The 25603-nt window shown below is 43.0% G+C and overlaps 1 protein-coding gene and 1 long non-coding RNA gene across 5 annotated transcripts in view; both read left to right on the forward strand.

Annotated features, from left to right (window-relative positions):
• Positions 1–520: 520 nt before the first annotated feature.
• LOC121819846 (uncharacterized) lies at positions 521–9096 on the forward strand. The gene is made up of 3 exons (XR_006060196.2): positions 521–624; positions 1083–1313; positions 7186–9096. It is a non-coding gene; the product is annotated as an uncharacterized LOC121819846 (long non-coding RNA).
• A 1512-nt stretch (positions 9097–10608) lies between these two features.
• Positions 10609–25603, forward strand: part of AFF1 (ALF transcription elongation factor 1) — a 199197-nt gene continuing 184202 nt past the window's right edge. For all 4 annotated transcript variants that reach the window (XM_027971160.3, XM_042251614.2, XM_027971161.3 and 1 more), the window contains exons 1-2: positions 10609–10889; positions 23886–23959. In XM_027971160.3, coding sequence (XP_027826961.1) covers positions 23922–23959 — 38 coding nt within the window. In that variant the 5' untranslated portion in view covers positions 10609–10889; positions 23886–23921. The remainder of the gene's footprint in view (positions 10890–23885; positions 23960–25603) is intronic.

Below are 25603 nucleotides of genomic sequence, written 5' to 3' on the forward strand. Positions count from 1 at the left end.
TATTGGAACAGCCAGACTCAGTCATTTATGTACATTTTTGTACTGTCTTTTGTGCTGCAATGGCAGAATTAAGTAGTTGCAGTGGAGGCCATGTGACCAACAAAGCTTAAAATATTTACCACCTGGCTCCTTACGGAAGATATTTGGCAACCCTTAATCTAGAGGGCAGGGATAATTTTGTTCTTTCTGTCCTGAAGACCTAAATGTTCCTTGCCCAGTCTTGGTAAATAAATGAATAGATGAATAACCCTTGAAAGGCAGATTATTATTTCAAAAGGTGAAACAGAAAGATTATTTTCAAAAGGTAGAAACTGAGCATTCTAGCTAAAGAGAACAGAAACAGAATAAACAAAGAGAAAGAAGTGAAAATCAGGGGTAGATTTTCAGTAGAGCAAAATATTTCACACAAGTGAAGCCAAAAAGACTGCCTTAAGAAGTATTCCAGGGAGTCTTGAGTCTAGAATGGGGAATTGGTGCAGACATGTCACGTGACCAGAAATATGCTTACAGACGGCCCATGTGGCGGCACTGTGGATAGCAGATTAGAGAGAGAGGAGAGGTGGAAAACTGCTCAGAGGCTGCTGGAGTAGTGAGATGAAAAGAAGCTGCCTCAATCCAGGGATGGTAAGTTTGGAGAGAGGAGGCAGCTTGTCAGAAAGCCATCCATTTCAGAATCGCAGACTTGGTCGACACGGAGTCCCCACGAAATTCTAACTGAATTATTGGGCAAATTGTTCAGTCTGAGTTCCTTCATTTGTAAAACATGGTGATTCAGTCTGGATGAAACTAGGAAATGAACTCTCCTGCCAGTAGAGAGAATTTAATAGGGGAACTAGTTGAAAGGTACAGACTGGAGAGCTAGCTGTTAGACGCAACCAGGGAAGGTGAGACTACCGAGGGATTAAGCAACTGCAGGAAGCAACAGCCACACCCAAGGCTGGGACTGAGGGGGAAGCATTACTGGAGCCCAGGAGGCACCGTCACCCATCTGGGTCTGTGGGAGCTGGCGGTAGGGAGGAGGGGCAGCCTCTGGGTCAGAGACAGGAGCAACACCCTGGAGTCTTCTCTCTTCCTGCCTCCAGGCTCCTCCCAGCACCATCCATTGGCTGGACCCAACCGAAAGTCCATCTCCCAGCAAGAAGTCTGCAAAAGGTGGTTTGCAAGAATCAACCCCCTGTGATTCACAGCACAGTAGAGGAGGAACAGGGGCTGAAGGAGGGAAAAGAGCAACTCACCAGCACACAGACGGTTACTGTGAACACCTCGGTTGAGATTACATCCTGAACTACTACACAGTATGCAATCAGTAAATGGTAAGTGTTACTTTTTTTTTATTACCGTATCTTACTTTTCTATCATCAACTTTTACTCTTTTCCCTTTCGTTTCAGACGTGTGGAAGTATTTCTAGTTTCTACAACCTACCAGGAACTCTGTCGCTCTGGGACTTGTACATGTTTACTCCTTCTGCACACACAGCACGGCGCCCTGCCCAGGCACACACATTCTCCAGCTCCCTCTTTCCCTTTATGATCGTCCTAGGTTCTACCTCTGGCAGGCTGTCTTCCCTGAGTCCACCGGTTTTTGTTAGATGCCCCTGTCGAGGCCCTGAGAGCATCCTTCTGCATGCCTGTCCCATAGCATTGAGCAGTCTCTGTGACAACGATCTATCTATTCTTTGATTGCTCTGTATTAGTTTTCTGTTGCTGCATAACAAATTATCACAACCGAGAAGTCTAAAACAATACCCATTTATTACCTTACTGCTTCTGTAAATCAGAAGGCCAGTATACTTGACCTGGGTCACTGCTCACAATCTTATTGGCTGAAGTCAAGGTGTTGTCCGGGTATACTCTCATTTGGGCTTCCCAGGCAAGGCTAGTGGTAAAGAGCTTGTCTTCCAGTGCAGTAGACATAAGAAACATGGGTTCGATCCCTGAGTCAGGAAGATACCCTGGAGGAGGGCGTGACAACCCTCTTCAGTATTCCTGCCTGGAGAATCTCATGGACAGAGAAACCTGGCGGTCTATGGTCCATAGGATTGCAGAGAAACTCAACTGAAGTGACTTGGCATGCATGCACGCATCTTCATTAGGAGGCTTAACTAGGGAAAGATACCTTGCCAAGTTCCTTGGCAGAATTCATTTCCTTGCAGTTGTATGACAGAGTCCTTTTTTTTTTTTTTTTTTTTTTCCGCCAACTAGAGGCCAAAGACCTTTCTCAGTTCCCAGAGACCTCTGCCAGGTCCTTGTTTTATGGCCTTCTCCACAACATAGAGGGCTTCCCCGGTAGCTCAGTCAATAAAGAATCTGCCTGCAGTCCAGGAAATCTGATTTCAATCCCTGGGTCGGGAAGATCCCCTGGAGAAGGAAATGGCAACCCACTCCAGTAGTCTTGCCTGGAGAATCCCATGGACAGAGGAGACTGGTGGGCTGCAGTCCACTGGGTCTCAAAGAGTCGGGCTCATTCCTTCGAGGCTGAATAAAAGCATCTGCTCTAGTTTTGAATCTCTCTGATTTCCTCCTTTGGCCCTTATATCTTCTTTTTTTAAAAGAGCTTGCCTGGTTAGATAAGACTTACCCACACTCGAAGAGAAGAAATTAAACAGCAGATACACAACAGGAGAGGGAATCTTCAGAGGCATCTTAGAATTCCATCACTGGGGACTTCCTTGGTGGTCCAGTGGCTAAGACTTGGTGCTCCCAATGCAGAGGTCCCAAGTTCGATCCTTGGTCAGGGAACTAAATCCCACATGCCTCACCAAAAGACCCTGTGTGCAGCAAATAAAACAAGTAAATATTTTTTAAAAAGAATTCTACATTCTTCTTTGAGATGTGAACTCTCCAAGGACAATGATAGTCTCTCAATTGTCTTTATATTCCTGTGATTGAACAGAATTAGCACCTGACACTTAGTGGTGGTGATTTATTCACTCAGTCATGTCCAACTCTTGAGACCCCCATGGACTGTAGCCCACCAGGCTCCTCTGTCTCTGGGATTTTCCAGGCAAGAATGTTGGAGTGGGTTGCCACTTCTTTCTCCAGGGTATCTTCCCAACCCAGGAATTGAATCCTGGTCCCCTGCATTGCAGGCAGACTCTTCTATTTGTTTTTTATAACTTATTTCTTTATATTTGGCTGAGCTGGGTCTGCGTTGTTTGTGGGCTTTCTGTAGTTGTGGGGGCTACTCCCCAGTTGTGGTGTGAGGGCTCCTCATGGTGATGGCTTCCCTTGTGGTTGGTGGGCTTTGGAGCACACAGGCTTCAGCAGTTGTGGCGCACGGGCTTAGTTGCTCTGCAGGATGTGGGATCTTCCTGGACCAGGAATCGAACTCATGTCCCCTGCATTGACAGGTGGATGCTTAACCACTGGACCACCGAGGAAGCCCTGCAGGCAGACTCTTAACTGACACTTAGTGGCCATTCAGTAAAAGAATGGAGAAATGAAACAGAAATAGGAAGGGAACTTGTAGGGAAGGGAGATACTTAGAATGAAAGTTAAATATGACTTGGGGGTAAAGGACTTTTTTGGGTAACTATTAAACTTTAATTTTATTAATGTATTAAACTCAGTTTTCTACAATTTGTATTTGTGTGTGTTTATTTTTATTTAGTTTTAAATTGAAGTATAGTTTATTTCTGATGTTGCATTAGTTTCAGCTATACAGCAAAGTGATTCAGTTACATATGTATATGTTCTTTTTCAATTGCTTTTCCATTATAGGTTATTACAAGATATTGAATGTGGTTCCCTGTGCTATTCCTTGTTGTTTATCTATTTTGTATATAGTAATGTATATCTGTTTATCCCAAATTCCTAATTTATTCCTCCCTCCCCCCACTTTCCCTTTTGGTAGCCATCAGTTTGTTTTCTGTGCCTGTGAGTTTATTTCTGTTTTGTAAATGTTCATTTGTATCCGTTTTTCAGATTCTACATGTGAGTGATATCATGTGATGTCATATGATGTCTGTCTTTCTCTGTCTGACTTGTTTAGTATAATCATCTCTAGGCCCATCCATGTTGCTGCAATGGCGTTACATCATTCTTTTTGATGACTGAGTAGTATTCCACTGTGTCTGCATGTGGTGCATCCTCTTTACCCATTCCTCTGTTGATGGACACTTAGGTTGTCTCCACATCTTGGCTGTGAACAGTGCTGCTACAGGGCACATGGAGAACACGTAAATTTTTTAATTAGAGTTTTCCTCTTCTCCAAATATGTGCCCAGGAGTGGGATTGCTGGATCATACGGCCACTCTATTTTTAGTTTTTTAAGGAACCTCCATACTGTTCTCCATGTTGGCTGCACCAATGTGCATTCCCACCAACAGTGTAGGAGGGTTCCCTTGGAAATAGTCATTTGAGCCTGAATCCTGGGTCTTTAAAGGTACTGGCAACCAAAGTTGGAAACCAAATAGGAGGAATTAAGTTGTGTGGGTTGTGGAAGAATGAATGAACAGAGTGAAAAACTATGAGCTTCATACTAGGTATGCTGAGTATGTTTTATCTATGGGACAACCCTGTGGAAATTTCCTGCAAATATATGAGAGTGACAGTTTGGAACTCAGATGACAGAGATGGATGAACTGTGTAGTTAAAGTTGTACCATAGTCTTCAGGACCCTTTTACCCCCATCTTGCTCCACTGGGAGCTCACCACCCAGTGGTGCCTCAGCATAATTTGGTTCTTGTATTCTGGTTCTGTTTGTTATTTCTTTCCCTTTTTCGTTTTCCAAATATTTGATTTTCCCATCATCTCTCAGCTTACTTATCCTATTCCTATTTAACCCTCCAGATGTAACTGTCAGAATGAAAACCCATTGCCAATTCCCTCAGGCTTGCTGATATAGATTTAACTGCAATAGACATTGGTTGGGATGTTTATATTAAAGGAAATCAACCCTGAATATTCATTGGAATGACTGATCCTGAAGCCTAAACTCCAATACTCTGGCCATTAGATGCAAAGAGCCAATTCATTGGAAAAGACCCTGATACGGGGAAAGATTGAGGGCAGGAGGAGAAGAGGGAAACAGAAGATGAGATGGTTGAATGGTATCACCGACTCAATGGACATGAGTTTGAGCACACTCCGGGAGATGGTGAAGGATAGGGAAACTTTGCGTGCTACAGTCCATGGGGTCACAAAGAGTTGGACACAACTTAACGACTGAACAACAACAACAAAGAATATAACCTTGAGAATCCAGAAAAGTTGGATTCAAATACTGTCTCTGCTATTTGAAATGTATAATCATGATAGAGATGAATAATCTCTCTGAATTTATTCCTTCTTCAAACAGGAACTAGAGCTATACACGTATTTTCAAGGGGATTTAAAACAAATTATTTATGAAATGTTTAGTAAACTGTAGGTATTCACAAATACCTACAGTTTTTATTTAGAGAGAAATATGGATTTGGACTTATATTTTACTCTAGATTCACTAGCATTTTCCAAATTACAATTTTAGATACTAAATCAATTAACAGTACTATCATATAACTCAAAAATATTCATAATCCCTTTGGGGTTGGAGAATAGTGTATAGTAGCAATAAATAAAAACTTGCACATAATATAAAACTCATTGTACTTGTTAGAAAAAATGAGGTCAGAAAAAAAAAATAAAAGTAAGGTCAGGTCACTAAGAACTATGTTTTATGCAAAGCGTTCATGATAAAATGCAGTTACTTTAATTACAATGGTTGTGCACTTCTTGCAGCAAAAGATAGCAGGCTTACATTTGCATATTTGCCTCTCAAGTAGATATGTAAAAGCTGGGAATTTCTGTGTCTGTCTACAATCTATGCCCAGCTCTCAGTACAATTTCTCCCATGGCCTCAGGGATTAGGACTACAGCCGCACTGTCTCCTATTCATCTTTATTTTCATCTGGCAGCCACAGTAGTCTTTCTAAAATGCAACTTGATCAAATCAACCTTCACTTAGGATGAAAGGAATGCTCCCTAGGTTGGCACGTAGGGCCCTTCACCACCAGTTTGCCTTTGATTTTTCCTATCTTATCACTGCCCTTCATAATCTTTGCTGGAGGTCCTACTTCTCTTTCTTTTCTGTTCTTTTTTTTTTTTTTTTGAAACTGGCTCTATCTCCCCTGCCCTTTGTCTGGCTTAGGCCAGTACTCCTTTCTTCCCTTCACTGTCCCCCGCTCCCTGTCTACACCACCTTCCCCCATCTGGGTTGAAGTTTTCAACCCAGTGTATACTTATAACCAAGTGTATGCTTGGTTAGGATTTATCTGCCAGTTTGGTTAGGACTTTCTTACATGTTGAAGTAATTCATTTGCTTTGAAATATACATGCAGTAATTTTGGAGTAACGTCATTTAAACTGCTGGTTTACAAGACTCAGGTCTTGCTGACTACAGAGTTTAGGAATATTCCAGGCTGCCCAAGCAAACAGCTGTTAGTGTTGTGATGCAGGCACATTTCCCTTCAGTCTCAATCTCAACATGTATTCCTACCCTGCCTTGTACAGTTCAGGAACTCAGGATACAGCCTATGAGCTTCACTGAGTCCCTGGAGATTCATTTGTTTGTTTGCAAAATTTAAGTAGAATCATGGCTGAAAAATTTCAGGTAAAACCCCAGGAGTCCTTACACAGAGAGGCAGCTGGAAAAGTTCCATAGTTTATTACCAAAAAAAAAAGGCAAAAATTTTTTTCATTTCTGTTATAAAAAAAGATCACTTATGTCAGAGACATGCTTCACCTAAGCAGAAACATGATCAGAAATAAAATGACTAAGTTGTAAAGATGAAGAAAGTGCTAGAATTTTAGCCAGTGAACTAAAAATGTAATTGAAGAATTCCTATAATGAAGATAGAGAGCTAACAAAGTGTAATGTCTACATCTCCCTTGCATAATCCCTTTTCAATTATGTCATACATTTTTTGAAAATTTAGATGTAGCTTCCCTGCTGGCTCAGATGATAAAGAATCTGCCTGCAAGGCAGGAGAACTGGGTTCAATCCCTGGGTTGGGAAGATCCCTTGGAGGAGGGCATGGCAACCCACTCCAGTATTCTTGCCTGGAGAATCCCATGGACAGAGGAGCCTGATGGGCTACAATCCATGGGGTTGCACAGAGTTGGACACTGCTGAAGCGACTTAGTATGCACTCAATCACTATTTAAAACAACCTGCTTATTAACTGATTATATACAATTTGACAGGGAGAAAAGGCAGAAAAGCAACTTAAAAACTCACAAGAATGACTGCTTTTCCTTTATGGTGACTGCACCTATGAAATAAAAAGACGATTACTCCTTAAAAGAAAAGTTATGACCAACCTAGACAGCATATTAAAAAGCAGACACATTACTTTGCCAACAAAGGTCCATCTAGTTAAGGCTACGGCTTTTCCAGTAGTCATGTATGGATGTGAGAGTTGGACTATAAAAAAAGCTGAGCGCCGAAGAATTGATGCTTTTGAACTGTGGTGTTGGAGAAGACTCTTGAGAGTCCCTTGGACTGCAAGGAGAGCCAACCAGTCAATGGTAAAGGAAATCAGCCCTGAATGTTCATTGGAAGTACTGATGTTGAAACTGAAATTCCAGTACTTTGACCACCTGATGCGAAGAGCTGACTCATTGGGAAAGACCCTGATGCTGGGAAAGATTGAAGGCAGGAGGAGAAGGGGACAACAGAGGATGAGATGGTTGGATGGCATCACTGACTCAATGGACATGAGTTTGAGTAAAGTCCAGGAGTTGGTGATGGACAAGGAGGCCTGGTGTACTGCAGTCCATGGGGTTGCAAAGAGTTGGACATGACTGAGCGACTGAACTGAACTGAACTACCTTTCCGGAAATTAATTAATAGAAGTATGCATTGGAATTTTCTATTTACCTACCTGTTTCTGCAAGGCACCAGAAGCTCATGAAAATAGGTGCTCTGTGTCATTGATATGGCCCATTCCCTAGCACATTGCCTTGAAAATATTCCTATCAATGTCATGAGCTATCCTCTGAACCAAAGCTACATCATTTTCAACAACAACAACAAAACCTGCAGCATTATATCCCTCACCTCCAAAAGCAGTAAAGTCAAATTATCAAACTTACAGTGTCAATGTTATTTACTAAATTGACTACAGATTGAAGGCATTAGGAGACTTTATTGGATTAGGAACACAACAAAGGAAAAAGTTTTAGATTGATTAAAAAAAAAACCCTTCAGATTATAAAGTATGACTAGGTTTATTAAAAAGAATGAAATAATCTATTTGCAACAACATTAGTTCAGTTCAGTCGCTCAGTCATGTTTGCAACATGAATGGACCTAAAGATTGTCACACTGTGTCAAATGAGTCAAAAAGAGGAGAAATATTGCATGATGTCCCTTACCTACCGAATCTAAAAAATTATACAAATGAACTTATTTACAAAACAGAAACACACTCACAGACTTGGAGAATGAATTTATGGTTGCCAGCAGGGGAAGGATGTGGGGAAGGGATAGTTAGGGAATTTGGGATTGATGAGGTACTCACGGAGCTTCCCAGATGGCGGTAGTGGTAAAGAATCTGCCTGCTAATGCAGGAGATGCAAGAGATGTGGGTTCAATCCCTGGCTTGAGAAGATCCCCTGAAGGAGAACATGGCAACCCACTGCAGTATTCTTGCCTGGAGAATCCCCATGGACAGAGGGGCTTGGCAAGCTACAGTCCACAGGGTCGCAGAAAGTTGGACACGACTGAAGCAACTTAGCAGGCACTCATGCAAGTACGTGCTGCTGTATTGATAATGGATAACCAACAAGGACTTACTTTATTGCACAGGGAATTCTGCACATTGTTATGTGTCAGGCTGGATGGGAGGGGAGTTTGAGGGGGAATGGATCCATGTACATGTATGGCTGAGTCCCTTTGCTGTCCATTTGGAACTATTGCAGCCTTGTTCATCAGCTACACTCCAATATAAAATAAAGTGTTTAAAAAATAAAAAAATGGGAGGTGGGAGGGGGTTCAGGATGGGGAACACATGTACACCCGTGGCGGATTCATGTCAATGTATGGCAAAACCAATACAGTATTGTAAAGTAATTAGCTTCCAATTAAAATAAATAAATTTATATTTAAAAATATGACATATGTTTTTATTTATATATAAGCTTATACATATTTTACAATGAAATATATTAATTCCATAACAAAAAGGTTAACATATTCGTTATGATTAGAATAGATATCAATCTTTGTTAGAAACATTTAAGAAGTGTGCAAACTGGCATCTGTCCAGGGTGATGGCTGTCCCACCTGTCTAGGGAAGACCTCCAAAGCTTTCACCCAGAGGCACAGTAGATCTCATCAGGGGCGCCTTAATTATTGTAGCTGTTAAGGTAAATCAATATAATTGTGGGAGCATAGGGAGTAAGGAAAAGACTTATATTTTGCAAAACAATCCATGGGATCAAGCAGCCAAGAGTTTAATTTGGAAATGCGAATATCTATCACTTAGCTTTTCAAACAGTGTTTATGTGGACAATGAAGAAATCAGGAGGGGCAGAGCAACAACAGCAACAAATGAAAAAACAGGGCAAGAAAGAGGAGTTATTTTCATACATTATATTAATTTATATTCTATTGCATATGAAAAAGGTGATTGTCTTGATCCAAATGATTTCACCCATTGAAACCATTAGGGGGGGACTTCCCTGGTAGTCCGGTGGTTAAGACTTCAGGTTCCAATGCAGAAGGCAGGGTTCAATACCTGGCAGGGAGTTAAGATCTCACGTGTCTCATGGCCAAAAGGAGGAACCACAAAACACAAGTAATACTGTAACAAATTAAATAAAGACTTTAAAAACGGTCCACATTAAAAAAAAAAATCTGAAAACATTTTAAACCATTAAGACATGGGAAAAATCCTGTCTAGGCCGTTTGATGACATCTTCCTGCATCCTTTTCAGGGAGGAAGGTGAGATGCCACTAAGAGTTCAGGAGGACGCTTTCTTTCCTATGTTCAACAAGGGATTGGGTAGCAACTAGGCAGTAGCCTTCTTTTTGGATCTGTTTGCCAAAGCCCCAGTACCCATTAGAATTTTCTGGGGTTGGGCTGCTGAAGAGCAAGAACTGGGGAGGCTGGATTTGGGAGGCCTGGTTTCTCGTGCCACTTTTTAACTTGCGGACACTGGGCACACTGTTTCTACCCCTTCGGTTTCATTATTTGGGAGATGGCAGCAATACTGTGTCTGTTTCATGCGGCTGTTATGACGATGAGCTGGGCTTGAGTGCGAAAAGCTCTTTACAAACCATTTAACCCTCTCCAGATGTGAGTTATTATCATCTTTCTACAGAATAGGACACTGCAGAAAAGACTCCTTGACACTTTTAGTCAAAACTTGACCCTAAGCTCATTCTCGCTGCAAAGCGAAAGGGTTGCGGTGCCCCGCAGCAGGCCGGGGCAGGGTCACCCACGCTGCCGGTGTACGGTCACTGCAGTATTCATTCCTAGAGGTTGCTGGCCCTGGGTCCTCCCACTGGTCTCCCGCGGAGGGCCCGCGCAAGTTCCTCTCATCAGGGTGGTGCCAGGGAGAGGGCGTGGGCAGGGCGGGGCCGAGAAACTCGGGGTGGGGCGTGGCCTCCCGGGGAAGGGCGGGGCCTCGCCTCCCGGGCGTTCCGGGGGCCGCCGGCGCGCGGGGCTAGCCAGCCAGCGAGCGGACGAGCGCGCGGCCCCTGCGCACTCGGCCGCCGCCCGCGCGCGTCGCTGGCACAGCTGCGTTCTCGCCTCCGCGGCTGGGCGCCGGGTCCCACGCGAGCCGTCGTTGAGCGCCCCGCGCTCCCCGCACCTGCGCCCCTTCCTCACCGCAACAGGTCAGGGGCGGGCGGAGGCGGCGAGGGCGCGCGAGCAGAGAGTGGAGGACTCCAGGTCTGGAAGGTGAGCGGAATCCTGCGCCCCGCTACCCCGAGCTGGAGGTGGGGGGGTTGGGGTGGTCATCCCGGTCCCGGCGCCGCGGCCGCTGACTTCTGGGAAGCCCCGGCTCTCCCGCCTGGCAGCCGGCTTCCCAGCACGCTGACTCAAGTCGCTTGGCGTTCCCACTTTTCCGGTGGGAACCTTCGGGGAGAACGGGCGAGGGAGACGCCGAGCTCTCTACCGCCCTTACCAATTCCCCGCAGGTAGCGTCTAGAAAAACTGGGGAGGGGAGCGCAGGAAGAGACCCGTCCTCCTCCCCACCTCTCTCACTCCACCGAATCCCACGTCTGCCCGTGCGCCCCGCGTCTTGCGGAAAGATGTTCATGTATTGGAACCTGGTCCCGGGGTTGCGTAATAGAAGAGTCCCAGAAGTTTCTCTGCGGAGTGGGGGTAAAAGCGGGGCTTTTCTCTTCTCCGTTACGAGGCCCCCTCCCCCCTTTATCGTCACCCCTCCCCCACTACGTCTAGGAGAGAGATTAGTGGTTCCAGTCTCCTCAAATTGTGATCGAGATGGAGGTGTGCGGCGGTGGTCCGCAGACTCCAGAGAGGGAGGGGAAAAGTTGGAGGCACCTTCTGAGACCTGCTTCTGGCGCAGAGGGAGACGGCGTCTGCAGAGCGTGGAACTGGTTAATTTCCCTCGGTGATACATTCTTCTTGATGTCTGAGCCTCTGACTGCCACACGCTAGCCCTCCGACTTTGCGAGCGCCGGGGTTGGCGAATTAGGAGGGAGAGGACCTGGAGCGTTACAGGAATCATCCTTTACCTTAAGGTGCTTGGGAGTTACGTTAATGAAGCTGCGAGGGACCTGCAAGGGGTCTTGCGACTTTCCTCCTGGGTTAGTCTCCGCAAACCCCGTATTGTTATGTAAATTGCCCTGGGAAGACCCTTGGCTTTGGAGGTGGAGATGAGTCCGGTCTTCCGGGAGCCCATCTCTGTTGACGGGTGGGGGTGGGTGTCGAAGTGGGGGTGGGGAAGGCCTTGCAGACGAAGTTTTTTTTTTTTTTTTAACAAAACAGTGGGGTGGGATAATCTTAACCCAGTTGGTGCACGTTGCAGGAGGGGATGGGGGCGGGGAGGATGGATGACCTACCATCAAGAAACCAGACAGATTTAAATCTTAAAGCCGAAACCGTACATTAAGGCGAAGACCCATGGGTGTTTCTTGAGACGCTTGGCAGGTGAGAAGAGCTCAGTAATTGAGGCAGAGAAACGCCAGGCAAGGGACCGGCCTGAGAATGTGGGTGATTTTGCTTGTGGAAGATTGTTTCAGAACAAGGTCAGGCAGAGGTGGTAGAAGGTACGGGCGGTGGTGGGACCCTCCACCCTACTCCCGGACCTACCTGGTGTCAGACTCCGAGTAGCGACAGAAGTCACGAAAAAGAAAGACCCTGGAACTCGGCAGTCTAGTTCTGCTTAGAGGCTTAAGAATACCTAGGCATGCCCTTTTTCAATGTTTACTTCCTGTGTCTAATGTATTTCCTTAGCTTGCCTTTCATCTTTAGTGGAAAGGGTTCCTTGAGTGGATATTCTGGAAATTCACAGGAGAGTTGGAAACTACGAATGGTTTGCCTGCTTTCATTTAGAGGTGGTGTCTGTTTGCCAAGGTCGGAAAGTATTATATTCGAAGATAAATATGCAGAAGAGGAATGGGGAGAACTAAGAGATAATGACCGAAGAGAATGAAGAACAGAGAAAGTAGGAGAATAGATAACTAGTACTTAAAAAGCTAATTTGAATTCAGCTAACTGAGGAGAGAGGGGACCAAGGAAAGAATTTGAGACACGTTGGTCACTTTAGGACAAAGAGGTATTGAAGAGTGGGACACAAGGTTTTGGAGAAAAAAATGAATTTAAATACTGGGGACTTCCTCACCCCTCCACCCCTTCTTTTCTTTTTCTAAATAGAACTGACAGCGATGATGTGGCTGGAGATATGCAACTTGGAGGTGTGTTGCTGTGGACCCTTTGCAGGAAGAAAAGAACTATTGCATATCAGAATTAATACGTCTTATTCATTCACTGTGGCAATTGAATTTCTGTAGTGTCTTTGGCATTTGCTTAACTCTTCAATCTGTTAAAAAATGCTCTTAACTCTTCAACCTCCTAAAAATACGCTTTTCAAGACTTACATTGTGTTAATTTTGAATACAGAAATCATGAAGGCGCTGAGAATTTATGCAAGAGTAAAGATCAGGTGATTTTCAACATTGCTTTCTCTTACAAGATGTAAAATATGCATGCATTTCCACCAGAAGTCACTGTTTGCCACCAGAAGTCACTGTTTCGTTGTGAGGTTATGAGACCTTTAGTAGTTAGACTGTGTCAAAACTGGCTTTCTCTTCTGTTTCCTATTAGTTTGACTGAATTTTACAAGGAGTTAGTGGAGCTAAAAGTTATTTTTATTGACTAAAATACTTGCTTAATTTGGCTTTGATTACATGGAAGAGTTGTCTAAGATACATATATATATATGAGTTGCATCTTTATTAGGAACATTTATAAGTTACTGGAGCCATGTGATTGTTTAGTTGACGTTATAGTGCTTTGGGGATTGAAAAGATGAATTAAAAAAAATAAACATGGGAAAGGCAAGCTTGTTTTCCATATTTTAAAGACACAAATGAAAAGCGTTTCATGCTCAACTCTCATTTTGTGCTTTCATTGATCAGATTTGCATAATGCAAGTAAGTTGACTTGATGAAGTTAGTCCATTATTTAAATTCCAAATCTTTAGGTTTGTGCTGTCACTTGTGAAAAGGGTAGAACTAATTTATATATAGATATCTGGATTGTTATAAGACATACACAGGGGACAATATACCCTGCAGATGTCCCTTAAGGTATGGCATCATAGCTCGAAAATCCTTACTATTGAATCTCTACCCTGAAAAATGTCCTTGAATTCATTTGCTATCTTAGTATTTCTGTTGAAGGTAAAAGCCCAGAGTTCCCCTATTTTAAGACTAGACCGTTAACAAAATTTTCAGGAGATTGAGAAAGTATGTTAGACAGTTCAAATTAAGGAACTGCATTGACCATACTCATAGAAAGTTTTGTAAATAAATTATATTTTTCATTAAATTATAAAGTCAACAATGACTCCCATTCTCAATGATATTTAATTGACCGTGGCTTTCCAGCAGCCTCTTTTTAGATGCAGCAGTAGCTTATTTAATATTTGCTGAATTAATATTAGATTTTATTACAAGAGATTACATAAACCCTGTCATCTGTTTACTAAAATTCTACCACCATGCAGAAGTAAACATGAAATATTTAGTTCTTTGTAGGTACATATCTTTATTCCTGGCTGTTCATAAGAGCATAAGAGATTGTTATGGGGATAGATGGGGAACCATGAGGCTCTCAGGCCTTCAGAGTTGCTAATAGGCATTTCTGTTTTATGCCTTAGGACAGAACTCTTTCAGTAGTGTTCTCCAGGGGAAGAAAATCAGCTGATTTTCTTAAATTATCTGGCCCATTTAGAACATGACTAAGGATTTCTTGCTCAAGCAACTTTTTCCTATTAAATGACTGAGATTATTGTGACAAGTGGAGTCCAGAGAAATCAATTACATCCTTAATGTAATACCTCATGTTCATTCCCGATACCTTATAAACATCCAGTATCTTCTAAGTGCCAGACAGTGCTCTCAGCATTGGAGGAACTGAAAACACCAGGTTAAGGCAGAGAAAGAGCCCATGCAGGTGGAGTTTACATCCACAAAGCACGGAGCACCACAGCTGTTTACCAGTGGCGTTCACATGACATATCATTTAAGCCTAATTGCAACTCTGAAGTTGGAGTTCATTTTCCATTTTAAAATCAGGAAATTGAGTTGAAGAAGTTAAGTGACTTGACTCTGTGACTCAAAGCCTGGTGCCCTTTCTACTGTGGTACACTGTTGGCCATGTTGATATGTGGTTTCCTGTTTTTCAAGAATTATAGCTCGATTCTCAAATATAAATAGTGTTTCTCCTAGGCTAAGTAATTCTTTCTAATCATTATGGGAATAAAAAAGCAGGTATTTTTATTTAGCATTTGGGATGTACATTTGTGACTCCAAAGCAGAATATGCAGCCCTATTAAACAGATATGTGGTGCTTATTTGCACCAAATAAAGACCCTTACCTTCCTAAAAATTACATGCAAGGGCTTAGGAGCCATCTCTGTTAGGGCTTCAAATCTATTATTCAGGTTACAAAAGGTCAATTCAAATCCCTATGTAAATCAGGATATACGCATAACATTTTTCTATTTTATAGATATGGTGAATATATGCAGTAAAGTGGTGTTTTTCAAACTTACAGTAAGCATCCGAATCTCCTGAAAAACCTTTAAGATTCACATATGTCTTTCCCTTTCCCACCTCCACAGTTTCTGATTCAGTAGGTCTGGGGTAGTGCCCAAGAATTTGCACTTGTAACGTGTTCACAGGTGATACCGATGCTTCTAGTTCTGGAATTACACTTTGAGGAATGCTGCAGTATAGCAGAGGATTTAAAAGCATGGTTTCTAAGCCAGACAGCTTGGGCTTGAATCTTAGATATGCCACCTACTCTAGCTGTCAGACCTCAGGCAGATTACTCAACTTCTTGTCAGGCACTGTGAAGGCTCTGACATTTTACCCTGCTTTCAAGCTCAAAAGCTAACCTGCCACAGTTTCATGGACTCTTGGGAATGGCTTTATTACTTGTAATAATGGCTATAGCCAGACTATTACCATTTTCTTACACTGGTTCCCTAAGACCTAGTTTCCAAAGAGGGGAGATGTGGAAAGAGTCAGATGGTACCTGCAAACACAGTGGAATCCATATCTTTGGGAATCCTAATCTTTTATGATGGGCATATAGCACACCTGCCCTTTGCTCCATAGGGAGATATATTTTTCAAGGCTGTTCTCTGTATAAGCATCCTTAAAGATCATTTGGAATAAAGACGGTTGGTGCCTCTGCGTATACAATATGAAGAAATGACCCATGGAGAGTTGGCGTCCGACACTCTCCCGTTACCTTAGACAATGGGTTTAAGATACTATTGTATCTCCCTTTCTGGATAGTTGGGTAGATTAAAGGTAATGTGATTTGGCAAGTACTTGAAGCAGAACATAATAAGTGCTGCATAAGTATTTCCTATTATTACTCCCGAAGGGGAAAAAAAATTTGTTAATGGTAAGTATTGCCTTATAAGATGAAATAATTGTTTTACTGAGTATCCCTAACTTTAAGTTCATTCTAAGACATTTCTCTGGTGGGTCTAAATTCTAAAATAGGGATGATGCATTGTACAATATTTTACCATTCCATGGGGAATGAGGCAGAAACATTTACTACCGACATTCACCTGCTCTCCACCTCCTTAGGTCACACGAATCACGTAACTAGTTCTGTCCAGGGGGCTGTTCGTGAGAGTAACATGTATTTCTGGACTGAAGCTTTTAAGTGGCTGTCTACCTCTCGTTTACTATGGTAAACTCTGCAGCCGCGTTTTGAGATCATGGAGTTTCCAGCTTGGCCTTTTCCAGCTTAGATTTCTCCGTGTGGAGTGAAGCTCCCTGCCTCCTCCCTGACCCCTCACCTCCTTCCCCCCACCATATGCAATGAACATAAAGAATGACCAGGAAATAAGTTTTTGTGCCATCAAGCCACTGAGATTTGGGGCTTAATTTGCCACAATAGCATAACCTTATTGTTGTTTAGTCATTCAGTCGTGTCTGACTCTGCAACCCCAAGAACTGAGCTCACCAGGCTCCTCTGTCTGTGGGATTTCCCAGGCAAGAATACTGGAATAGGTTGCTGTTTCCTTCTCCAGGGGATCTTCCTGACCCAAGAACTGAACCAGAGTCCCCTATCACTGAGCCACCTGGGAAGCCCAGCATAGCCTAGACTATCCTTACTATATTCCACTACCTATAATACCTGCTTAATGGGAGAAAGTTGACAGTAATTTTAAAATACAGGCTCTGGGCATGTATATATAAAGCTGGATATGGAGCTTACATTCTGTTGAGGTATGAGCCATCAACACTTACATATTTATTTGCTTATTTAGCAGAAGTTAATTTCAGATACGAGCTTCCCTGGTGGCTCAGATGGTAAAGCGTCTGCCTGCGATACAGGAGACCTGGGTTCGATCCCTGGGTTGGGAAGATCTCCTGGAGAAGGAAATGGCAACCCATTCCAGTATTCCTGCCTGGAGAATCCCAGGGATGGAGGAGCCTGGTAGGCTACAGTTCATGGGCTCACAAAGAGTCAGACATGACTGAATGACTTGACTTCACTTCAATTTCAGATAGTGTAAGTACTGTGAAAAGATAAGGATGGCCAACACTGTTCTTTTCCTCCCCAGTGCGTGTTCCCATTTTTTGTTGCTAAGAGAACCTTGATTATACATGGGACTAAACTGGGCACCGCCTCAGGTGACAGATCATGTTTGTTCTCAGCCAGTGGTAACAATTTGTATCTTGATTTACCTGTTTCCCCTGAAGCTGGAGGAGGCCATGTGACCTCGTTTTGGTTTTCAGGTAGTAAAGGTTTGGAGAAGGACTTTCCTGATGTGGTTGACATAGCCACACCTTCCTCCTCCCATCTTCCTCCTGCCTTGCATGTTGAAAAGATGTCTGGTTATGACCAGCAACCTTTTGTACCATGAGATGATGTGCCTAAAGACAGCACACTAAATGTGGCTGAGCAGGAAGAGCCAGAGTTCCCAATGGCCTCATCCTACGGCTAAAATTATACCAGCAGCCACCTTCCTTTAGACTTGCTATTGTTGCTGTTGTTCAGTCTCTAAGTTGTGTTTGACTGTGGACTGCAGCACCCCAGGGTTCCCTGTCCTTCACTATCTCCCGGGGTTTGCTCAGATTCATGTCCATTGAGCCAGTGATGCTATCTAACCGCCTTGATCTCTGCCGCCCTCTTCCCCTTTTGCCTTCAGTCTTTCCCAGCATCAGGGTCTGGAGAAATTGTTTAGTCGCCAAATCATGTCTGACTCTTTGCAACCCCATGGATGGTAGCTCACGCCAGCCTCCTCTGTCCATGGGATTTTCCAGGCAAGAATACTGGAGTGGGTTGCCATTTCCTTCTCCAGGGGATCTTCCCAACCTAGGGATTGAACCCACATCTCCTGCATGTCTTGGCAGGTGGGTTCTTTACCACTAAGCCACCAGAGGAGTCCAGAAATATTAGAAGCCACTGTTAATTAAGCAGTTATTCCTTGCAGCTAGATACATTCTGAACCCATATAGTATATAATGAAATAGCGCCTGGGTCGGCTGGAGGCACATCAGTGCTACACTGTTTGCTGCATTCAGGGAGGGCTCTTGGAGAACGTGTCGTTTGAGCTGAATGATAGAAGGGCGCTAACAGGCTGTGGGATGTGGACTTGAGTTTGGAGCCTGAACCTTGTTCAAGGCAGTGTCCACCTTGAAACAGAGGGTTTGAAATGGAGAAGAGGTCGTTGGGGAAATCGTGTTACATTATGAATGTCCTGAGAGCTTCATGTGGCGCTGGAGAGCTAAAGGAACTGTAGGCAATCAGGTCAGTTTGGGGCCCTGAGAGTACGAACTGCTTGGGGTAGAGTTCTGGAGAATTCAGATGGAAACAGTGTATGACCCATGACTCACCACTGACACATTGCCAATTACCAAGAGGCTGTTATTCCTGGAGGGTATGTGTGGAAAAGGGGAAGGCAAGCTGACCAGGGACCAGACCAGCCCAGACATCCTCAGACCTCTGGGCAGTTGTTTTCCTCATATTCTCCTCTGGAAACTGGGTCATGGTCATGGGGCTTTGAGACCTACTTAGCAGCTGTTTGTCCAGTGGAAAAGCTTCTCTAATGTATGGATTGTCTTGAACATGTACTTTGGTTGGCAGAAAAATAACCAGGACAACTACTACTAGTGAATGTTCACCATGAGCTTGGCATTGTGCTAAAAATATGACACCCATTTCATTTAACCCTACAGCAACCCCCAGGAAGCTCCATGTTAATGAGAAGAAGGCTGAGACCTTGAGGTCATATAGCTAGGAGGTTGCCAAGCAGGCCTTTAAACCAGCACATCATTGCAAAGGCCCCTGAGAGTAGGTTCCCAGGACTGTGCTAGTTTTGGAAGCACGTAATGGCCTAAAACCGGAGGGAGGTTCATGAGGGAGGGGACATGTGGATACCTATGGCTGATTCATGCTGATACATGGCAGAAACCAACACAGTATTGTAAAGCAATTATACTCCAATTAAAAATAAATTTTAAATATAAATAAAATGTTAAAAAACCCCTAAAACAGAATATTTGAAAATATCCCGAGTCTTGTCTTTTCTTTTTGTATTCCTCTTCCCTTCTTTCCTTGTAACTGTATATGTGTATAGTGTGAGTGTCTGTAAAACTTCAAAAAAAAAAAAACCAACTTTTTTTTTTACTTGAAATGTTTTTCCTTCTATTTTGGGGAAAAAAGCAGTTTGATGTATGTGACATTTTTATTTCTGAATAAATTTGCATGGCAAGAGGCTGAAAGGACTGTGGAAGGGTCACTTAAATAGATCTGACAGAGTGCATTCCTACATGAAACAGTCTGTCAGTTACGTAAAAGTTAAGATCGACATTGCTGACTTAAATAAGAACTGCTGTGTACTGAGTGTCCATGGTGTATCAGTGTGCTGGGCATTTTAGCTAGATTTATAAAGCACTGTTCTTGGTGACTCTGTAAAATAGGTCATTTTTCCATTTTACGGGTGGGAGCACTGAGGCTGGTAGGGCTTAATTTGCCCAAAGTGATCACCTGTCTTGCTTAAGCTTCCCTTTTTTTTTTTTTTTTGCTGTACATTACTGCGTGTTTAGAATAGAGCCGTGTTGGAATCTTACCTGCTTTAAATTTTTAAAAATTATTTTATTTATTTGGCTGTTGGGTCTTAGCTGTGGCGCATAGAATCTCCGTTGCATCATCCGGGATCTTTCATTGTGGAGTGCCAGCTCTAGTTGCCACCTGTGGGCTCAGTAGCTGCAGCTCAGTCGGTTGCTCTGAGGCATGGGGGAATCTTAGTTCCCTGACCAGGGATTGAACCCGAGTCCCCTGCATTGCAAGGCAGATTCTTGACTACTGGATCACTGGGGAAGTCCCTTACCTGCTTTTTCTAATGGGAGAATTTTAAACAGGCTCCCTTACCCCCACTTATTTTTCTGCTTTGTCTTTATAATCTGGTGAAAATAATACTAAAAAGTATGAAGACTTCAGGAAGATCTGATTGTCAGTATTGATGGGTCAGGAAAATTCCCCACCCCCAACCATTATACTTAGAGAAGAAAATGTTTACGCAAAAAAAAAAAAAGTTTACGCAGATAATAAAAGGATTCATAGCATACAGAATAAAAGATGAAAGTGCTGCTTTTCAGAGAAACCACTATCAACAGTTGAGTGTATGTGTGTTAAGGGTGTGTGTTATGCATAAATATCAAAAGAAAACATTTTCTTTTCAAGCAGATTGGCTCACAGTGTACATTTTGCTCAGCATCTTGTTTGGATAAACCTGTTTGATGTTACGCCATGTTTCATGTATCATAATTTACCCTTTCTGTGTTGGTACGTGTTAGGTTGTTACCAGTTTTCTTGCTATTACAAGCATTTTATTGGAGAAACCTTCTTGTACAAATATGGCTATTTTTAAGAAAGATTCTTTGAAGGAGATATTAACTGAAGGATATACTAGTGACCTTCCTTAGCAGCACTTTAGGGTCATAACTTTCCTAACTACAGTAAGCCTCCCTTCTAACCTAACTAACCTTGTATCTGAATATTCATTGGAAGGACTGATGCTGAAGTTGAAACTCCAATACTTTGGCCACCTGATGCAAAAAACTGACTCATTGAAAAAGACCCTGATGCTGGGAAAGAAGGGCAGGAGGAGAAGGGGAGGACAGAGGATGAGATGGTTGGATGGCATCACCGACTTGCTGGACATGAGTTTGAGCAAGCTCCGGGAGTTGGTGAAGGATAGGCTGAATTTGGTCTTTTCTGGGAGACATGGGTCAATAATCTGGTGGTGATGCAGCCTCCTTGCCCTTGCCTCTGTGGAAAGGATCGAGCCACCAAGCAGGGTTATGAGTCTAAGTTGCACATACAAGTCCTGGGTTGTGCCTACGGCCAGATCAGTCAGAGAATGCCTCTTTCACTTTGTACTTCACTCACCCGCCTAAGAAACCAGTTGTGAGACCTGGGATTCAGCTGACTCCTTCTGTCTTAGATGTCTCAAAGTTTCTAGGATGATTTTGTTTAATTTGGTTGCTCAGTCCTATCTGACTCTTTGCGACCCCATGGACTGTAGCCCACCAGGCTCCTATGTCCATGGCATCTCTCAGGCAAGAATACTGGAGTGGATTGCCATTTCCTTCTCCATTAGGACCATTTTAAAAAAAAGGCTTTATTTATTTATTTATAGCAGTTAAGTTCATAGCTAAACTGAGTGGGAGGCATGGAGATGCCCATAGACTTCCCTGTGCCCGCCACCACCCCCAGCTTTCCCTCACTCAGCATCTCCCACTGGGGTGGTACATTTATTACCATTGATGAACATGAGCCCTGACACCTCATCACCCTGAGTGCTAGGCCATCTTTTACTACAGCTCAGCGTGCCTTGCTCTTCACTTCCTTTAAGCGGTTGCTGAAATGTTTCCTTCTCTGACCACTTGATATAAAATTGCAACACCTTACCTCTTTCCTCTCTGGCCCTCTACCCTTCTCAGTTTCTTTCTATGACACTTTTTCAAGTGGAACATCTGTATAGAATGCTTCATCTTTGCTTGCCTTCTGTAGTTTGTAAGCTCATTGATGGCAAGTGCCCATTTCCTTCACTCTCCACTTCTTACAGTAGATGCCCAGGAAATATTTGTTGGCTCAGGGGGCTTCCTTGGTGGTCCAGGGGTGGGGACTTTGACTTTCAATGCAGGGGGTTTGGACCCACATGCCCCTTGGCCAAGAAACCAAAATATAAAACAGAAGCAATATGGTAATGAATTCAATAAAAACTTTTTAAAATGGTCCACACCCCAAAAATCTTTAAAAAAAAAAATTTTTTTTTTTTTTTTGTTGGCCCAGTGAGTAAATGAACAAACAAGAACCTCTTTGTCAGGTGAAAGTGAAAGTGAAGTCTCTCAGTCGTGTCCGACTCTTTGTGACCCCGTGGACTGTAGGCCACCAGGCTTCTCTGTCCATAGGATTTTCCAGGCAAGACTATAGGAGTGGGTAGCCATTTCCTTCTCCAGGGGATCTCCCCAACCCAGGGATCGAACCTAGGTCTTCCGCATTGCAGGCAGACGTTTTAACCTCTGAGCCCATGAGACTCCCTCAACAGCCTCGCTCCCCACCTCCTCCCTTCTGCAGCAGTCAGCGCTGGGGCGGGTGCTCTTGGCTATTGAGCTGCTAACAGGTGGGGCATCTTCATTGGGAGGACTGTTTTGGGGACAACCATCATGGACTCCATTCCGACTTCCCTGGTGGCTCAGGCAGTAAAAGCAGCTGCCTACAATTCGGGAGACCTAGGTTCCATTCCTGGGTTGGGAAGATTCCCTGGAGAAGGAAATGGCCACCCACTCCAGTACTCTTGCCTGTAAAATCCCATGGACGGATGGAGGAGCCTGGTGGGCTACAGTCCACTCAAAGAGCTGGACACAACTGAGTGACTTTACTTGCTTTCTTTGAAGGGGAGTGGTGATGGGAATTTGATTTGGAGAATTTAGAAAACTTGCCTAGGGCCACTATAGCCAGCTGAAGGAGTGTCCTACTCCAAAGCATGTTTGACCTTGAAAATTTTAGAGCTCTACTAAGGTGAGTCTGATTAGAATGTTTGTAGCATCCATGTTGCATTCTTTCTGGGGGAGGAGATAGACTGACAAATGGTTATCTACTAATAAGGAAACATTGTAGTCATGGAGAGGGGAGATAAAAGACCTTATCGAGAGTCAGTGTAGAGCTGAAGGACTCTGTTCCAGTGTTTCTTCAGCCTTAGGCATAAAGTATGACAGTTAAGCTCTTAAAGTAGCAAGCATTCTAAAAATTGTTACAAATTTAACATTTGTATTTATTTCCATTTGTATCAGATAGTTTGTTAAATTGGTACTAAGATAATTTAGTAACATACCCTTTTGCCTTAAGGATGTTTGAAAAAAATGGAAACTATTTAAAGCAAGTTAGGATAAGAGCAGTAAATTTACAAATACACACAAGAAAGGGAAAAGGAAACAGCTGTTGATGGTGTTAGACACAGAGAGAAAGGTTGTTTCTAGAGATATACAAGATAGGTACCAAGGCCAGTCTGCCCAGGTTGGATAACAACTTTTTTTTTTTTTTAACCAGTACTGTTTTAAGATAACTCTCTAGAATTGCTTTGGGGTTAAGTCCCTTTTATGAGTGGAAGTAAAATCTCAAGATTGGCTTTTACTGGGTTCACTTTTTTATTTAGCCTTGAAGATCAACTTTTCTTTCTTGTCTATACTTTTGCCTTCCCCCCTTTTGATTCTAGTGAGATTGTTGACACAAGCTATTATTACCTTAGGCAAATTACTTAAAACTGAGTTTCACTTTTGTTATATATAAAATGGGCTATTTAGTATATGAGGTATTAGTATGTACCTTGCAAGTGTATTGTAATGTTTACATGAAATGTAATTTTTAAAGGCTTGGCACAAACTAGACACTGGGGAAATGTTATTTCCTTTCTCCTGCCTCGTGATAAACATACATGTGCCCATATTTTTCCTGGCTTAAATTGTTTTCAGGCTTAAAAGTGCATTTGGCCTTTGGTATATGCTGGCTGGTTTGTTCACACAATTTGAGAGTTGGTGAAGAACCAGTCTATATTCAAATGAGAGCTTTGAGTTCTGTGTCCAGTATGATGCCTTCCGGTTCAGGTGTACCAATTAGTTTAGTTATTTATGTGCTGATGTTCACAGGCTGCTGTTTCTTTTTCAGATGAGCAGACTCATCGCTTTCCACTAATTGGCAGCAATGGCGTTTACCGAAAGAGTCAACAGCAGCAGCAACAGGTAACCATGAAGTCCATGATGCAAAGATACCTTGATGTTGAATTTTATAATCAATTTTTCAAAGAATAAGGTTGGTCCTTTTTGTGATTTATGGACTCTCTGGTGCAGGAAAAGGTGTAGAAAACTTCTGTTTCTCTGGATGAAATCAAACCTGTTAGACTGGCTACATATTTCCTTTAAATCTAGTAGTCTCTGAGTCTTGTAACTCATTTCTTTAACATGTGGATATGATATTATATTAGATCAAGCATCCTAATTCTGTGTTCGAGGAACTGCCCCAGGTCACACTGATTTGGGAAAATGTGCGCCTGTTTGGCTTATGCTGAAACAGATATGAGGAAACCAGCCTGGTTGTGAGAAGCTTGGAGGAGGGAATTCTGTCAGGAATACTTAAACAATCAACATCTCTCCTTCCAACTCTGTACACATGGTTGACTGCCTTCTTGCATATCACACATGATCAGGGTTCCTTGCAGGCAGCATATTTATATTCTGAAGCAGTTATTAAGAATAACCAATTTGGTATTCAGAAGGAATTCTTAATATCCCTGATCAGTTTTTATTTATACTATTAGATACTCAAATACCTATTAAAGTAGACATGGAGACTCAGAAATAGTTAATATTTCTTAAGTAATAGATGGTGGGCACTGTGATTCTGGACCATTCTGGTGCTTTCCTACTTCCTCCTCCTTTCTGGCTCATTTAGGAAGCTTTTCCTGCACTCCAGGTGGTCCAGGTGGTCCTCGTGTTGAACTTGGTGCGCTCTCCTCCCCCACAGAGGAAGGCATGTGGCCCAGGCTGCTACAGTCCACGTGCTGCTGGAGCCAGAGGGGAAACTGTTAGCATCCATTTGTGTGTGTGTGTGTGTGTGTGTGTGTGTGTGTGTTTAAGGCTTATTCATAACGTTCAGTTACACATAAGTTTTAAATTGTTATGTAGTTAAATGTCTTGGTCTTTTATGGATTCTGGTTTTGATTGTGCTTCGGAAGGTCATTCCTATTCCACGGTTGAGACAATAATTTCATGTGTTCTCGGCTGGCACTTGAAAGGTTTCATTTTTTGCATTTAAATCAGAACTTGTAAGCTGGTGGCCTGTGGGGCAGATCTGGCCCACAGATGGGTTTTGTTTGGCCTCTCACTGTGTCCTAAATATATATATATATCTGCCAATGATTTTTACATAACGATGCAGACTTCCATTTTCTCTTGAAAAATTTAACATCTCGGGGTTTGCATTGCCATAGAGCACCCCTCAGATGGAATCGAATAACTAGCTCCTGCTCTTTTTGAGAAGTCATAAGCTTTCCAATTCAAAACTTCTCAAGTGGTGTGCCATTACGTTTCAGGTGTGCTGAGACTTAGTTCTCCCCAGCCAGAACTCCCAAACTCCCACCCGATATCCTCATACAGACAGGCATCTGCTCTGTCAGCTTGCCCCCAGGGAGACTTGGTGTTTAAAAAGAAAGAACGAAAAGCTGGGGAAGCACGGATCCTTTTTAGTTTGCTACAATTCCCACACAGCTGGGTTCGCTGACGAGTTAGCTGCTTTGCCCTCTTCATTTGCTGCCCACTTTAGGTCATTGACTTTTTACTGTTTTGATCCATCTGTAATTGATTTTAGTGTAAAGTGTGTGTTGTAAA

Source organism: Ovis aries, chromosome 6 (genome assembly GCF_016772045.2).
Source record: "Ovis aries strain OAR_USU_Benz2616 breed Rambouillet chromosome 6, ARS-UI_Ramb_v3.0, whole genome shotgun sequence".
NCBI classification, from domain to species: domain Eukaryota; kingdom Metazoa; phylum Chordata; class Mammalia; order Artiodactyla; family Bovidae; genus Ovis; species Ovis aries.